Genomic DNA, 17,208 nt, shown 5'->3' on the forward strand with positions numbered 1-17,208 from the left:
TGTAATCTTTCATACTAGCATAAAGAAAATATCCTAATTATTCATTAATGTGTATATTTATTCTCATTTTGTCTGTTTGCGGCGTTAGAATTCCTGGAAGTTAGCATTCTAACGTAACGTGCAGTATATCGTGGTATGGCTTGACACTTCCTTGAATCTTTAAAAGGGATTTTCTCAAAATTATTTTTTTGTCATACTCCAAGGATTAAATCTCCACTTCAGTTCAACCTATATACACCAAACTTTCCAGTCTTGTACCCAACTATATTATGAAGACATTAACAGTGGGATTTGTAAATATATTATTCCTAGCCTGAATTATATAACATTATATCCCCAAAAACATGGCGAAAATTGATTTTGTAAGGCTATTGACAGTATTTTCTGATTTACAGGAAAACAAAAGTAGATATCCATAAATCCCTCTGTAAATTGTTCCCATCTAATATGCCAACAAAAGGGAAAAGGATTTTTTTCTTTTAAACAATATGCAAATTAGCGCATATATAATATATATAATGCCTTAAGAATGTACTGTTGATGACTAATCTCTCTCTCTCTCTCTCTCTCTCTCTCTCTCTCTCGCTCTCTCTCTCTCTCTCTCTCAGGGTATGTCACTGTCAGATCTCCAAGGCGGGTTATGTTTGTCTGGCTCTCACACTGATTTTAAACCCTTTCTGTGTGGAAGAACTGGATACACGCAACAATCATCCCGGAGAATCAGCACAGAAGCTGTTGTCTGCTATACTGAAGGATCCTCATCATGAAGTTGAAGCGCTTCAGTACGTACTCCATCAATACAGAAGCATCTAGTTCCACTCTTGGTTTTACACCTAAAGTTTTTATTTTTTGTTCTTTTTTTTTCTTGAGAAAGTTGCATTCACCTCAGAGAGTGTAAATAAAATAACATTCACTAGACACGCTCCTATTTTCTCCAGACTGAATAGAAAATTTGATTGGCAGATACTGAAAAGAAAACACATAAATAGCAATTTAAAACACCTTAAGAAAGACATTGCTTATTTGACATTTCAGAGAAATATTTTTTTCTTTTGTCACAATGTTTTGCAGACTTTCTGAATGCACACTCACAGATAAGTCATGTGGAATTGTGGCTACTGTTCTACAGTCACCAAACCTCCTGACAGAGCTGAACCTGACTAACAATGACCTGGGAGATTCTGGTTTTCAGCTGCTCTCTAAAGGCCTGTCTTGTCCCCACTGCAAACTACAGACATTAAGGTTGGTGTTATACATGTCATTTTTCACAAATGTCTTGATTAGTTATTTAGGCCTTAACCCCTTGTTGCCAGCACCTAAAATGACCGATTTAGGGTGCTTTCAATAAATGCAGTGGTGTAAGAACAGTTTGTAACATATATTAATGTGTGATACATCATTTTAAAGCTAAAAGTATGGAGTACAACACAGCACACAGTTTTTTCATTTTTGAAAATATATATTTTTATTAAAAAATATAATTTACGCAAATTTGTATTAATTATTATCTGAAGATCAAAGTATACAGTTTTATTAAAACATTTCAACGTCAAATCAAAGCATAATCAATCAGCCATATCACTCTAAAATTTCAGCTTGATCTGAGCAAAACCTCAAATGTTACAGCCCAATATCTGGCCTCCTCCACATTATTTACATTTCAAAATTCCAGTATAATTCAGTGTGATCAAATATGGGAGATTGCGTCACCCCACACATAGATTTGAACCTGGGGCTACAGGGTGCCAACATGCACTCTGACTGCCATACCAATGAGCCAGGCAGTCATAGTGCATGTTTGGAGTCCTCTAGAACCAGGTTGATTCATATGGAGGGAGGGAGGGAGGGCGAGAGAGAGAGAGAGAGAGAGAGAGAGAGAGAGAGAGGTGACTTAAGTTCTCTGTTTGCTACAAATGGTGTTAGAGGTGGGATGGCATGCCGTAAGGGCATTGGAGGCGTACCCGTAAAACTGTATGAGGGGAGCCGCTCAAAGCCCTTATGGCCATGTTACATGTAGTAGATCCCAGTGCTTAGGATGGAAATGATAAGCTGAGAGAAGTCAGAACTTTTCTTGACCATTTCAAAGAGCGCTGCAAAGTTCTGCATCAGCACTTTCAAAATGTGTCCATTGAAAGAGAAAGTCCAGATCTGGAATTTGTCAATATATTAAAAGATCCAACTCTCCTGGCTTGTAGGCCTCTTGGCCCTTTCCCTCTTGGTCTCACACCTCTCCCCCTCACTGGTCTTGGGTTGGCTGGCAGATTTTCAGGAGCACCATCATCGCTGCTCTCCCCGTGGCTAATATTGCCATTACCTAAGCTGAAAATTAATTCAGATCAGAAAAAGGAACAGTTCATTTTCTATTCTTCACTTACACACATATATATATATATATATATATAAACTCCTCAAAAATAGTTCGGAAACATTTCTTCAGTCGATTATCCCTCCCCTTTAATAATACCAATTGGTATTGTATTGTATATCGTTGGAAAACCTGATTAGTCACCTTTTTCAACGAGGTATAACTTGTAAGGATCGTGCATTCGTGGAATGAGCAACACAGCTAACCGTGTGGGTAGCGGCCCACATTGTTTTGCCAAAATCCCCTGCAATATTCTTCTGTTGGTATTCACTCTTGTTTTGTGTTGTTTGGTGGATTGGATGATTCTCCCACAGTATTAAGGAAAAAACAACACATATTGACTATTTTTACACTTTATTCATTTTACACTGTCAGGGACCTCAGTAGCATGTGGAAGATCCATACACAGCCACAACAGCTTGGCACCTCCTGTGGGATGGCATCACATTCCTGAACCAGAATTTGTAGCAAGTCAGCCAACATGGTTGCGATGGTCACTCTGGCACGTACTGCACGCCCAAGCAGATCCCACAAGTATTCAATTTGGTTTAGGTCTGGACTCATGGCAGGCCTTTCCATCCTCTCCACTCCCAAGTTCTTGAGGTACTCAGTGATGATCCTGCCTCTGTGGGGGCGAGCGTTGTCATCTTGGAGGATGGAGTTAAGTCCCAGATTCTGGAGATATGGGGTCGCCATTGGCTCCTGAATCTCATTCCGATATCTCACTAAATTCCAACAGAAGAATATTGCAGGGGATTTTGGCAAACATTTTTGGGATGCTACCCACACGGTTAGCTGTGTTGCTCATTCCACGAATGCACGATCCACATGCTACTGAGGTCCCTGACAGTGTAAAATGAATAAAGTGTAAAAATGGTCAATATGTGTTGTTTTTTTCTTAATACTGTGGTAGAATCATCAAATCCACCAAGCAACTCAAAACAAGAGTGAATACCAACAGAAGAATATTGCAGGGGGTTTTGGCACATTTTTTTGGGCCACTACCCACAAGGTTAGCTGTGTTGCTCGTTCCACGATTGCAAGATCCTTACAAGTTGTACCTCGTTGTAAAGGTGACTAATCAGGCTTTCCAACGATACACAATACAATATCAATTGGTATTATTAAAGGGGAGGGAAAATCGACTGAATAAACGTTTCCAAACTTTTTTTTAGGATTTTGGCAAAAAAATGTGGGCCACTACCCACACGGTTAGCTGTGTTGCTCATTCCACGAATGCACGATCCTTACAAGTTGTACCTCGTTGTAAAGGTGACTTATCAGGCTTTCCAACGATATACAATACAATACCAATTGGTATTATTAAAGGGGAGGGATAATCGACTGAAGAAATGTTTCCGAACTTTTTTTGAGGAGTTTATATATATATATATATTAGGGCTGGGCAAGTTAACGCGTTAATCTTGCGTTAATTCATCAATTAATTAACGCCGACAATTATTTTAACGCGCGTTAACGCAGGTTTTATTATTTATTTTATGATTGTAAAAGTCTTTTGCCAATAGGCTTTTATTTTGACTGCTGCGCAACCGGAAAGGAAAAAAATGGCCGGATAAACATACCTGGAGAGGAGAAGGGCACAGACATAAATACAGTTATACTTGAAAGGTTGACCACACGCAAGTTAACACACGAAAGCTAAACTTCTCGAAATAATGTGGCGATGAATTGCCTGTGCATCACCTCCAGCAAAGTTAATGTCAGTGGGCGTTAACCAGTCAGCTGTTTAGCTAGGATAGTTTGTTGTCTCTGAATGATGCTAGCAGAAGCTAAGCAGCTGGCTATCCTAGCCTGTCACCCTACTGGATCTATCATTAAGATCACATCAGGATGACAAGAAAATCAACTATCGAAAATATTATTTCGAGCTTGTTGTGCAATGATATCCCCTGTCCGCCCAGCTCCCGATAAGTTAAGCTAACTAATTTGAACGTGCTAGCTGTCGCTAGCTAGCATGGGGATTTGCCATTAACTAGCGAGCTACAAACGCCAGAGGGCTATGGCAGAAACAACATCATAACCAGGCTGACTAGTTACATTACAGGGAAACCAGCCATCAAGTACATGGAATTGAGTTGTAATATTGTCAACATAACTTTCTGGTGCTTCACCACACTCTAAACATCAATGCCCTGGCAGTGGCAATAAGCTTCCGTTTTGTATTTGTTTTGTCGTTTAAGTTGAGAATTACACAAAGTATTAATTTTATTAAACTGCTACTATATAAAAATGCTGATGTTAAGTGTTTGCACAACAAATGTTGTGGCACTTTTGTTCATATGGCACAACATTTAAAATAAAGTGCGCTATACACTACTTTGGAATTGGTTCTTGGATTTTGTGTAAAAAAAAGGCGATTAATCGCGATTAATCAGGGAAATCATGCGATTAATCGCGATTAAACATTTTGATCGTTGCCCAGCCCTAATATATATATATTATATTGCCCAAAGCCCAAGTTATTATTAATTATTGTACAGGGCTGAAATAACAAGCACACAAAACCTTGAGGTCTCAAATCAACAACAAAATATTGACAGAACTACACTAAAACCATAAGTAAGTCACATGTTTTCATGAATTAGGTAAGAAAAACATCTTGAAAAGAAAATAAATACTCCTTTATCTTTTCTTTTAAATGTCTTGTTAGTCCCTGCTTGCTTATGCCTTTTAAATGCCAAAATGTAAACCCAGTAACATGTTGTTTGCTATTAGTACAATGTCCGTTTGCGTAAGCATTGCGGTAAACGAAACACATGTGAATGTTCGCCCTCAAAAATGTCTTATAAATCTACAAATCTAGCCAAATTGATAGCCGAACACAAAACTAAATACAAAGGTTTGATAAAGTTAATTATTTACTCCGAGAGACAAATGAGGAAAGCTAGCATGCATTTCAGTGACTACTTGTTGGGTGTGTGTATTTACAATGAAACGTACCTTGTGATAGAAACGCAGTCGGAGTAGCCTACTTTTCTCCGGCGCTTTCTCCTTCCAATCCTCGGCAAAAGGTTTTTCTCCACTAGAAATCCATCCAGGACCACTGTGTACATTGGTTTCTTGTTCACTCGTCATTCATTAGAAATGCTGCTTCTTCTTGTGCTGAAAATCGCTGTTTCTCACTGAGGTGTTGCATACTTGCGGACGCCATGTTTGATTTTTCTAACTTCAGTCACGTCACTCACGTAGGTTGATTTGACAAGCTCTGTGAGACTAGCCAATCAATAAAATGGATTTAAAAAGCATGCAATCTGATCGGATGGGTCTTGAGGAGATGTAAAACATTTTTTTTTTCAAAAATATCTACATCACTTGCATCCACATGAAGTTGGAAAGGTTGATCCATGCATGGAGCTGCAAGAACAGGGGTTGAGCAGAGAACAGACTTCACATTATCAAATGCTTGCTGACAGGACAATGACTAGATGCATTTTACTTTACCCTTGAGGTGGTCAGTCAGAGGAGCAACAACCGTAGACAAGTTCCTGCAAAAACTGCGGTTGTAACCCACAAGTCCAAGGAACTGCTGGAGCTCCTTTTTAGGGGTGGGCACTGGGTAGTGCTCAATGGCAGTCACTTTAGCCTGAAGGGGCCGCACAATCTCCTGCCCCACTACCTTGCCCAGGTATCTAACTGTGGCCTTAGCAAACTCAAACTTTGCCAAATTTACAGTCAAACGGGCCGTCTGCAACCGGGAAGGGATCTTTTCTCGGAACTGGAAGAGTAGTCTTGATATAACCAGACCGTGCACAGGTGTGGCTCATCAGGCCAGATGACCCATCACTCCAACAGGACACCTGAAAGACAACCAGCAATAAAGAGAGAAGACACCTAGTGGAGTGGAGGGTCGTCACAATATATGTAATATATGTATAATATATGTATATTATATATGTATATGTGTATATATATATATATATATATATATCTCTTAGGAAGGGATGACATTAACAAGCCACACTCTATCAATCACTGTTTAATCTATTTGCAGACCATTGTTCAAAACTGTTAAAAGTGTCAGCAATACCCTATATGAGCAAATTTGATGTGAAAATATTTGTATCATAGGCGAAAGTTTCATAACGGTAATTTACAGTGTAAGATGTACGATTCCCAGACGAGAAAACTGTCATGCATGTCAGAATTGACAAACAAACTTCGTAAATGTCAATGTCTTCTTAACTGCCATCCAAAATGAGGTCCATTATTACTACAATATACAACTATACAATAGTTATGATTATTTTTATTTTATTTACTATATCAGTATGCTAGTTATGCACTCATTTCCCAAATAGGCTACCAATGCAAATTATATAGGTAGGCTACCCTCAACACTGCATGAAATGTGGGATTTACGACAGTCACCGACCCTGTGTATTGCCATGGAAGCCCAAATTGGTGTGAAAGCCCCCCCCCCTTCCCCTTGCCCAGGCAGAGGTTTTCATATGTTAATTGAATTGACCTGGATTGAAAACACCCCCTCCCCCCTTTGAGGCTTTGATTGTTTTTCTCTTTTACCAGAAAAGAAAAGGAAAGGAACACATAACAAATCATTTCCCATTTTGTAATCTTTAATGTGTACAACATATTTGAATTAATTCCTTTAAATGAAGGTGTAGATGTATGTAAGTTGTGCAGTGCAATGACTGGGCCAAACAGTTCAACACATTTGTCTAGAAATGTCAGTAGGTACCCATCCGCCAGTTCCAGTCTTTGGATAGATACAACTCTGGAACAAAGTACAATGCATGCCTAAACAAAGTCAAACCACATATCATAATGACTTTTGCTAATAAGCCCCTTCAGACAAAACAAGGAGTATATGGTTGTCCAGTTTTTCCATTGATCTGCTGTAAAACATGTGAAGCCAGATGAAATCCGCAAGGGAATTCTTCCGACCTCATATGGTACTAGTCCAACGATAATCATATTTTCCTCCTTAAAACGGTCTTCACAAGGTAAATTCAAAACAACCAAGAAGATGGCACCAACTGAATAAGGCGCATTTTTGAATGGTTGAAACCAGTACACATTCAGCATCAAGGCCAAATGATTTGGCTCTGCTAAAAAAAGGATCTCCATTCACATATTGATAATCCTGCCATACCTTTCCATCATATACATCCGCTAAAATGTTTGCTGGTATTTGACCGATTGGAAACCGTGACCCGACAAAGGAGGCACCCCGTCACTGCTTCACTGATTTCAAAAACCGGAAAGTCACAGGTTCGATCCCCACTAGTGGCAACCATGTCCCAAGTTGCTTCACGACTGTTAATGACTCTTAACAACTGTTATCAGAGTAAGCCTGACTCTGTATAATTACATGCCAGAAACGAATCTCAAGAACATTAAGGTGAAATTAAAGCTGCAAGCAGCATTGAGCGGGCCCGAGCACGCGCGCGCACGTCGGAGAAGGCGCTGGTCGATGGCCGACGCGCACCGCACACCCTTCCTAGTTATACAGTTGAATGGAAAGGGAGAGAAGAGGAGCCTTGGAACCTTGGCGCAGGTGTTAGTGAAGCATAGGTGCAAGCCAGTTTAATGACTCTATTATGATGTCATAATGCCACAGAGTTCTGCCATGCAAGTCTATGGAGAAAAAAGGGGAATAATAGTTGAACAATAGAACAATAGTTGTGCTGAGTAGTAAAGGTTTGAGGGGCTACCACGCCCACACCTTTGAGATTTTCAAAAATCCGTACATACATTTTGATCCCCCATGGCTGAGGAGTATCCTGACCAAGTTTGAAGGAAATTCCATTAAATCTGTAGGAGGAGTTTGATCAGATGTGAGGTGTGTAAAGGGGCAAAAATGCAGTCAAAACGCACATTCCACTCAAAATTGCCGACTTCCTGTTGACCTGCCACCATGGCGTCAATACACTTTTTGGTACGTCTGGTCATGATAAAGGTGTGTACCAAATTTAGTCGAGCTATGCCAAAATAACCCCAATGCAGAGGGGTATTTGCAATTTCTAGGGGGCAATACAGAGCCATTTTGCCCCGCCCGAAAATTCTTTCAACGCAAAAGATCTTAGAATTCCCGGCATAACATCCCATTGGTGTGTTTTCGAGGAAGTTTCGTCAAGAATAAAAATAATAAACTGAGCAATCCTAATAGGGCCTCTCTGCTTTCAGCAGCTCGGGCCCTAATAAACAGTAGAATAACAATAGAATAACAATAGGGCTTCACTGCCTTCAACAATAAATGCTTCTCACAGTCCTCTCCTAAATGCTTCTCACGTCCGTTCTTTATTTTCCATCAAAATATACTCCAAACAAACATAGCAAATCAAATCACATAGCAAATCAGACCGCACCTGGCACACAGAAAGTGAATGAAGGGGCTATTGTAGGCCTTCAGACAATGAGAAAGTCAGGAACTCTTCAGGTCACGGTGAATGCAATTAATATTATGTACAATTAAGAATTGTATATTCAAAACCTAAGGTATTTGGTGGAGAAAAACTAAACTAGTGAGTTGTGCGTATTATTCCTTTTTACAAGCTGCTATGGACAGTAAATTGAGGGAGGTATGCTATTACTGTCATGTAAAATGGAGCAGTGTAATCACAAATCTAAGGTAAAAGTAAGCACCACTTTAACTGGAATGTTTTGCCTCCACCCTTTGATTTATTTCTCAGAACACACCATTGATTTCTCAGAACACCTTAAGAAAGGTATTGCTGATATTTAATTTCAAAGGAATATTTTGTCTTTTGTCACAATGTTTTGCAGACTTGCTAAATGCACACTCACAGATACGTCCTGTGGAACTGTGACTACTGTTCTACAGTCACCAAACTCCCTGATAGAGCTGGACCTGAGTAACAATGATCTGGGAGATTCTGGAATTCAGCTTCTGTCTAACGGACTGTCTAGTCCCCACTGCAAACTGCAGATATTAAGGTTGGTGTTATACATGTCTTTATTGTCATCACTATGTAACAATCCTTCCTTAAAATAACAGCTTGAAAAACAAATTGTCTCGTCAATCACTTTTAATATGGAGAATGGCCTCTCCTCCATCACCATCTGAGGTCTGTAGGGAAATAACTTCAGAGATCAAACATGTAAATTGATCTGACGATATGGTGGGGAGGTAAGCTATCACCTTAATTTCATAGCACCCTCTGTAAAATGCAGAGCATCCCCATAGCACCTGCAGAAAAAAATCTCTGGCACCGCCACTGCCGTCCTCTATTATCCCGTTCTTAGTTTGACTTTAAAATCTATTTCAGTTTTTATGCTTGGCCTTGTCTCTGTAAATATTATACACACATAGTGGATCACACTTAACCAGGCACTTTTTAAGCCAATCAACACATTGCTTCTGGAGCATAGAAAAAAGGAGTATAATATGAATGTATTTTGAGCTCAGTTATCAACAACCTTTCACCAGAATTGCGGACTCTTCCTTTCATTTTTACTACAGAAAGGGAATGAAAGGGTTTATGTAGACCTTCAGCCATTAAGAAAGATCAAATTAATTAGGAGTTAATGTAACAATAGCATGGGAGCTAGTTATCTGGAGCTTGAAGAAGGAGCAGGAAACAAATATGGGACCATGCAGTCCGGAGCTTGACAAAGGTACAGAAGTCCATACACAACAAGACCAAACAATAAGTGAGAGAAGTGAGAAGTGTATTGAATCTGGAGGAAGGAGTGACATGTGCTCATGATTATGCACTCAAGGGACTGGGAATATGATTTAGGCAGGTGAGTTTGATCAGGAGGGTGCGTGGCAGGCTACATTTGAACTTCAATTTTTTGTAGACTGCTAAAATCTGTATCGCATAAATAATTAATTAATCTAACTGATTAAATTTCAAATCCAATACAAATGCTTCTCGCAGTCCAGTCCGTTCTTTCTTTTCCACCAAAATATACTCCAGTGTTTTTATGCTGTCCTGGCTCTGTAAAAGTGAAACAAACATAGCAAATCAGACTGCACCTGGAACACAGAAAAGGAATGAATGGGCTTATTTAGGCCTTCAGACAATTAGAATGCCAGAATATCTTCATGTAACGGTGAATGTAATTAATATAATGTACTTAAATAATTGTATATTCAATACCTATTGTATTTGGTGGAAGTGGCAGCACCACTTTAACTGGATTGTTTTGCCTCCACCCTTTGATTGATTTTTCAAAACACCATTGATTTCTTAGAACACCTTAAGAAAGGCTATTGTTGATATTTCATTTCAAAGGAATATTTTGTCTTTTGTCACAATGTTTTGCAGACTTGCTAAATGCACACTTACAGATAAGTCCTGTGGAACTGTGGCTACGGTTCTACAGTCACCGAACTCCCTGACAGAACTGGACCTGTGTAACAATGATCTGGGAGATTCTGGAATTCAGCTTCTATCTAACGGACTGTCTAGTCCCCACTGCAAACTGCAGTTATTAAGGTTGGTGTTATACATGTCTTTATTGTCCTTAATTTTCCATCATCAGTCATATTGATCTTAACTATGATGTATACTATTATTTTGAGCATATTGATGACCTTTCTCTTTTTGTCTGTTTTCCTCTACGTAAGACTCTATCCATCCATTTCCACAAAAAACTAAATAAACAAATCAATGCAAATTACTTATGGTTACAAATCGTACAATGGCAAAGGTAAAACAGTCTTAGCATTAGTCCAGTAGTCACTATGCTATGGTAGCTGTAAGGTGGAGCAGAGAGAAAATAGTCATATCAATAGGTAGTCTGTGTGAAAGGCTGGAGGAGTAGGTAGTATGTGACTTGTTGTGTTGTGTTGTGTACAACATTCGTTGTTTCCTTTCCCCTTCTGCCAATACAATGACAGTGTAGTTCCTGATTAAACAATACATAAGTTCCTGATAAAACCACAGGTAAGTTCCTGATTAAACCACGGGTAAATTCCTGATTGAATTACAATAGAAAAATTCCAGATGTACCAACAGAGGTGCTGCTCCTGAAATGGATAAACATTGTGAGATGCCAGTTACTATATAGATTTGATTGAATATCAAATATAGCAGCAATCGATGAAGGTCCCTCCACCTGTCACAGAACAGAATAGGAACCATGACATGTTGTGGGAAAAAAGTGTTTAATTAGCAGAAGGATATACAGCACAGAGAACTGAGGATACCGAACGGCTAAACAAGGCACGTTCACTCCAGGGTAACAGTCCAGCCCAGGAGGGTCGCAGGCTCACAGCACTGCGTTGACTAAGACACGGGTACACACGAACACAAATACAAAACAAAGAGACAATCTCTGAAAGTAAAAGGATAAACTTACACAACCAGGAGGGTAAACAAAACACGAGTCACTTTCGGCAAGGACTAACTAATACTAAAGTCGAACACGAACAAAACAAAGAGGGTAGCGAACAAAGGTAAGCACGGGCGAGGGTTCAGTCAAAAACCGTTTGAGCAGCGCTATAACGTGTGGTACCTGTTAAAGTGCGCCCACCAAACAATAACCGACACCGAGTGCAGGGAGAGTGGGGAATATAAAGGGCAGTGACAGGTGTGGGTGATTATGAATCAGCTGAGTGCAAACGGGGTGCAGGTGATCGCTGATGCAGGTGTGAAATGATAATCCCTTGCGTGATCGTGAATGTGGTGGAAACGCTTACAGGTGCAGGTGTAAATGATGAGACCTAATGAGAGTGAAGGTGGTGCGGGTGATTGAATCAGCTGAGTGCAAACGGGGTGCAGGTGATCGCTGATGCAGGTATGAATGATGATACCTAACGTGAATGTGAATGTGCAGTTTGGGATAGTTAGTGAGCTAAAGGGGGCGTGGCCAGAGCAGAGCTCCGTGGGGACCTGACACCACCGACCGACCGCAACCTATAACATTCTACCCACAAGAGAAGGTAGAATTGCGTGATTGGTTGCTGACAACTCTCAATCTCACTATCAAACCAACCCCTTCTCCAGACACGCCCTCCGTCATCCATGTATGACTATCACAATCTGTTGTGCTTCGCGTACTACATTGATTACATAATCTCACATGACTGACAGATAGGTTAATTTCAGCCTATTAATATACCGCTACAATCGATGGGACAATATGCAAGATTGAGTACAATATTAATGCAGTGAAAGCTTATAAGAGGTCATTTGTCAAAGTTTTTACAAATCAGTTTCGGTCTGTCACAGGTGAGTGTATAATATTTGATGTGAACTTACTTTGAAGCAATTATAATAAGTTAAACAGTTTACTGGTAACACAGAGCACTGAAGGGGATCCCTCATCATAAAAAGGTCATAATTGAATATACCAGGTATGGGCAGTATTTATAATAGATGTACACTACCGTTCAAAAGTTTGGGGACAGCCATACAATTTCGTGTTTTCCATGAAAACTAACACTTTTATTTATCAAATGAGTTGCAAAATGAATAGAAAATATAGTCAAGACATTGACAAGGTTAGAAATAATGATTGATGTTCTTCAAACTTTGCTTTCATCAAAGAATGCTACTTTTGCAGCAATTACAGTATTGCAGACCTTGGGCATTCTAGCTGTTAATTTTGTTGAGGTAATCTGTTGAAATTTCACCCTAGGCTTCCTGAAGCACCTCCCACAAGTTGGATTGGCTTGATGGGCACTTCTTCCGTACCATACGGTCAAGCTGCTCCCACAACAGCTCAATAGGGTTGAGGTCTGGTGACTGCGCTGGCCACTCCATTACAGTCAGCAAACCTTCTGCCTGCTTCTTCCCATCATAGTTTTTCAATAATTTGGAGGTGTGCTTTGGGTCATTGTCCTGTTGAAGGAGGAAATTGGCTCCAATCAAGCGCTATCCACAGGGTATGGCATGGCGTTGCAAAATGGAGTGATAGCCCTCTTTATTTAAAGTCCCCTTTACTTGGTACAAATTTCCCACTTTACCAGCACCAAAGCAGCCCCAGACCATTACATTACCTCCACCATGCTTGACAGATGGTGTCAGGCACTCCTCCAGCATCTTTTCCCCTGTTCTGTTTCTCACAAATGTTCTTCTGTGTGATCCAAACACCTCAAACTTCGATTTGTCTGTCCATAGCACTCTTTTCCAATCTTCATCTGTCCAATGCCTGTGTTCTTTTGCCCATACCAATCTTTTCTTTTTATTGGCCAGTCTCAGATATGGCTTTTTTCTTTGCCACTCTGCCTAAAAGGCCAGCATCCCGGAGTGGCCTCTTTACTGTAGATGTTGACACTGGTGTTTTGCGTGTTCCATTTAAAGAAGCTGCCAGTTGAGGGCCTGTGAGGCGTCTATTTCTCAAACTAAAGACTCTAATGTACTTGTCCTCTTGCTTGCTGAGTTGTGCACCGGGGCCCCCCACTTCTTTTTTTACTCTTGTTAGAGCCAGTTTGTGCTCTTCTCTGAAGGGAGTAGTACACACCGTTGCAAGAAATCTTGAGTTTCTTTGCAATTTCTCGCATGGAATAGCCGTCCCCTCTTAGAACAAGAATAGACTGGCGAGTTTCACACGGAAGTTCTTTTTTCTAGCCATTTTAAGAGTATGATCTAACCCACAAATGTGATGCTCCAGAAAATCAAATAGCTCAAAGGAAGGCCAGTTTTTAGCTTCTCTCATCAGCAAAACGGTTTTCAGCTGTGCTAAGATAATGATCATGATTGGGTAATTAGCATGCAAAAATAAGCGCAAAGTGTCCTCCTTTTCACAAACTCAATTTTGCGCAAAGGGGGCCATGGTTTCATAATCCGTCCATGTGTCCATGTTTGAGACAGAGTGCAGAGAGCACAAACAGGAACATGTGTTACAGATTAATATGATACAAAATAATTAAAGTCACTTCAGTTCCTCTGTGACAAAACAGGAAAACAGCAATATTCAGTTATATCATAATTACGTCAATGGAATATTTACTTTGGTGTTCAGGTTAATTGGTCACAAATCACTTAAAACACAAAATATGAATGGCATATCTTTCATGACTCATCCTTATATCATTTTGAATATAAATAAGTTACATTTTATATTTAAAAAGCTATGTATACCAATGTATTTGACTTGATATATTAGGTTCTTTGTTCTCAAGCTTACCCCCCTTTAAGCTCCCTGAGACCCCCTTTTGGGCCCTGGTCCCCCTGTTGAGAACCACTAATTGAAACGGCACCAGAGCATTTCCTTTGAAAACATCAGTCCTAGTTCAAAGTGGTTATGAAGTTCATTCATATTTCAATCAGGTGTTTAATTATTTTTGATACAGATCTTTTTTTCAGTACTGACTGTATTTAAATGTATTGTACAATTATGTTATGAAGGTACTGAAGAGATATTATGCTGATAAGGCGCTAGATAAGGGGTCTGTACTATATTCACTGGCTATCTCCATCTCTGTCCATTTTACACCTGTCCCTGAAAAGTTTTTAGATCATATCAAATTTAACAACTCTCTCTCTCTCTCTCTCTTAGGCTCTCTGATTGTCTTATCTCAGAGAAGGGTTGTATTTGTCTGGCTTCAGCTCTTTCTTCAAACCCCTCCCACCTAAAAGAGCTGGATCTGAGCTACAATCATCCAAGACAATCAGGACTGAAGCTGCTATCTGTAAGACTAAAGGATCCTAACTGTAAATTGGAGTGGCTAAAGTAAGTGTAGAAATAAATCCTAATGTTGCATTTTTCTGCATTGATGTATTTAAATAGCTACTTTATCAACTTAGATATAGGTACATTTTTTGACACAGTGTCTAATATTGCAAATATAAAATGTAATTGTCCAGTTTGTAAAGTGGTCCAGATGAATGATGGAATGATAAGAGGTTAGGCAGGGAATGTGGCAGGCAGGTCAATGGAAAAAGTCTAAATCAATGATATGGTAGCAAAGGGATTAGTCAATAAAAAGGCAGTTGGTAAAGGTAAAAAAATAGTCCAAATTAGACAAAAGAATAAGCAAAATAGGTGTAAAGAACTATATTTAATTTACATTTTCCTGATTACTCTGTCCTTGTTTCTCTGGTGTCAAAGGTCAAGGTCCATCTTAACCTGACTGCCTTCCTTCACATTATTAAACTAAGAGTACAACATGCACAAAATGCAATGAAATATTCACCAGTGCTCCTATAGCCATTTCAATTACTCATTAATCAGATATAACATCTCACAGTAATAAATATTCATCTTTCCTTAAATTATCATTTAGTTTATCTAGTAACTATGAATCATTCAAGTGAAAAGAATGGCAGATCTTATCTGTTTTAGACGAGTATACAGTATGTGTGACCGTGTGTTTCTGTTACAGAACTGACCATGCGTCAGTCAGCAGAGCACGACCACGTTTGCTGAGATGTAAGTCTTAATGGTTAATTGTATTTGGGTTCATTCTCAGACATCTGTTCTGTGTGTTCAGTCTGTAGTCTGTCTTCACTGAATGTTATGCCTGTTGTAGCTGTTATCACTGCATACTTCACAAAGATGCACACTAATGGATGTGTGCGTGTGTGTGTGTGTGTGTGTGTGTGTGTGTGTGTGTGTGTGTGTGTGTGTGTGTGTGTGTGTGTGTGTGTGTGTGTGTGTGTGTGTGTGTGTGTGTGTGTGTGTGTACATGTGCATTGGTGTGCTCTGTTTGGAATGTGAAGTAGCGTGTGTGTGTGTGTGTGTGTGTGTGTGTGTGTGTGTGTATTTATATCTACTGGTTAGCTATGTTCTAAATATGTAGGTGTGTGTTGTGTTGGTGTGTTCTGTGTCTGGAATGTGAAATAGATATTGTGTTTCATCAGCAGCTGTCACTCTCCATATTCTGATGAGATGTTCTCTCTTCTTGTCTGCAGATGCCTGTGAGTTCACACTGGACCCAAACACAGCAGACAGACGTCTCTCTCTCTATAAGGGGAACAGAAAGGTGACAAATGTGAATGAGGAGCAGCGGTATCCTGACCACCCAGAGAGATTTGACTGTCCTCAGGTGTTGTGTAGAGAGGGTCAGTCTGGACGCTGCTACTGGGAGGCTGAGTGGAGTGATCGTAGGGCTGATATAGCTGTGGTGTATAAAAGCATCCAGAGGAAAGGGACGAGTGTTAACAGCACACTGGGACGTAATGACAAGTCCTGGAGTCTGAACTGCTCTCCTAACAGTTACTCTGTCTGGCACAATAATGAACACACTGACATACCTGCCCCCTCCTCCAGCTCCAGAAGAGTAGGAGTGTACCTGGACTGGCTGGCCGGAACTCTGTCCTTCTACAGCGTCTCCTCTGACACACTCATTCACCTGCACACGTTCCACTCTACATTTACTGAGCCCCTCTATCCTGGCTTTTGGGTTCATTCTGGCTCCTCAGTGTCCCTGTGCCCGATCACATGACCTCCCCATGCTGCAGGAACACAGGGGTCACCCATTCTTATTCATACACGTGTGTGATGCTATGATGCCATGGGAATAGTGATATGTGTATTCTGTTTTATACACCACAGCTTTGATGATACTTTGTAAATAGCGATGTAGTATTTTTATATATTTTGTGGATTTTCTGAATTGAATGTGTGGGTTTTAAGAATTGTTCAGCAACAATATGTATTCTGATCTCCTGAAGGTTAAGTTATTTGCTGCATTTGTCTTAAAATGATGCGCTGGTCTCTGGTCTGTGGGTGTGTGTCTGTATGTGTTTGCTAGGCATAGTTATTGTGTAATGTGTGTATGTGTGTGTAAGGCATAGTTATTATGTATTTTGTTTATTATTGTACATCACCACATGACATTCTGAACTGGTTTAACTTGGCTGGCGTGTGTAGAAGCAGATGGGTGCACAAATATTGTGGTGAGATGGTGAGAAGGAAGCTATTGTTGCTGCCTGTTTTTAGTGACA

The 17,208-nt window shown here is 40.0% G+C and overlaps 1 protein-coding gene across 1 annotated transcript in view; it reads left to right on the forward strand.

Annotated features, from left to right (window-relative positions):
• LOC308367536 (NACHT, LRR and PYD domains-containing protein 3-like) overlaps window positions 1-16,706 on the forward strand; it is a gene marked incomplete at both ends in the record, with an annotated part of 45,607 nt that extends 28,901 nt beyond the window's left edge. The window contains 5 exons of the mRNA XM_080841471.1: window positions 9,131-9,301; window positions 10,639-10,809; window positions 14,819-14,992; window positions 15,645-15,691; window positions 16,174-16,706. Of these exons, the coding sequence (XP_080697597.1) occupies window positions 9,131-9,301; window positions 10,639-10,809; window positions 14,819-14,992; window positions 15,645-15,691; window positions 16,174-16,706 (1,096 nt within the window). The remainder of the gene's footprint in view (window positions 1-9,130; window positions 9,302-10,638; window positions 10,810-14,818; window positions 14,993-15,644; window positions 15,692-16,173) is intronic.
• Window positions 16,707-17,208: the final 502 nt, after the last annotated feature.

The sequence above is a fragment of the Sprattus sprattus genome, assembly GCF_963457725.1.
Source record: "Sprattus sprattus genome assembly, chromosome: 1".
Classification (NCBI taxonomy): domain Eukaryota; kingdom Metazoa; phylum Chordata; class Actinopteri; order Clupeiformes; family Clupeidae; genus Sprattus; species Sprattus sprattus.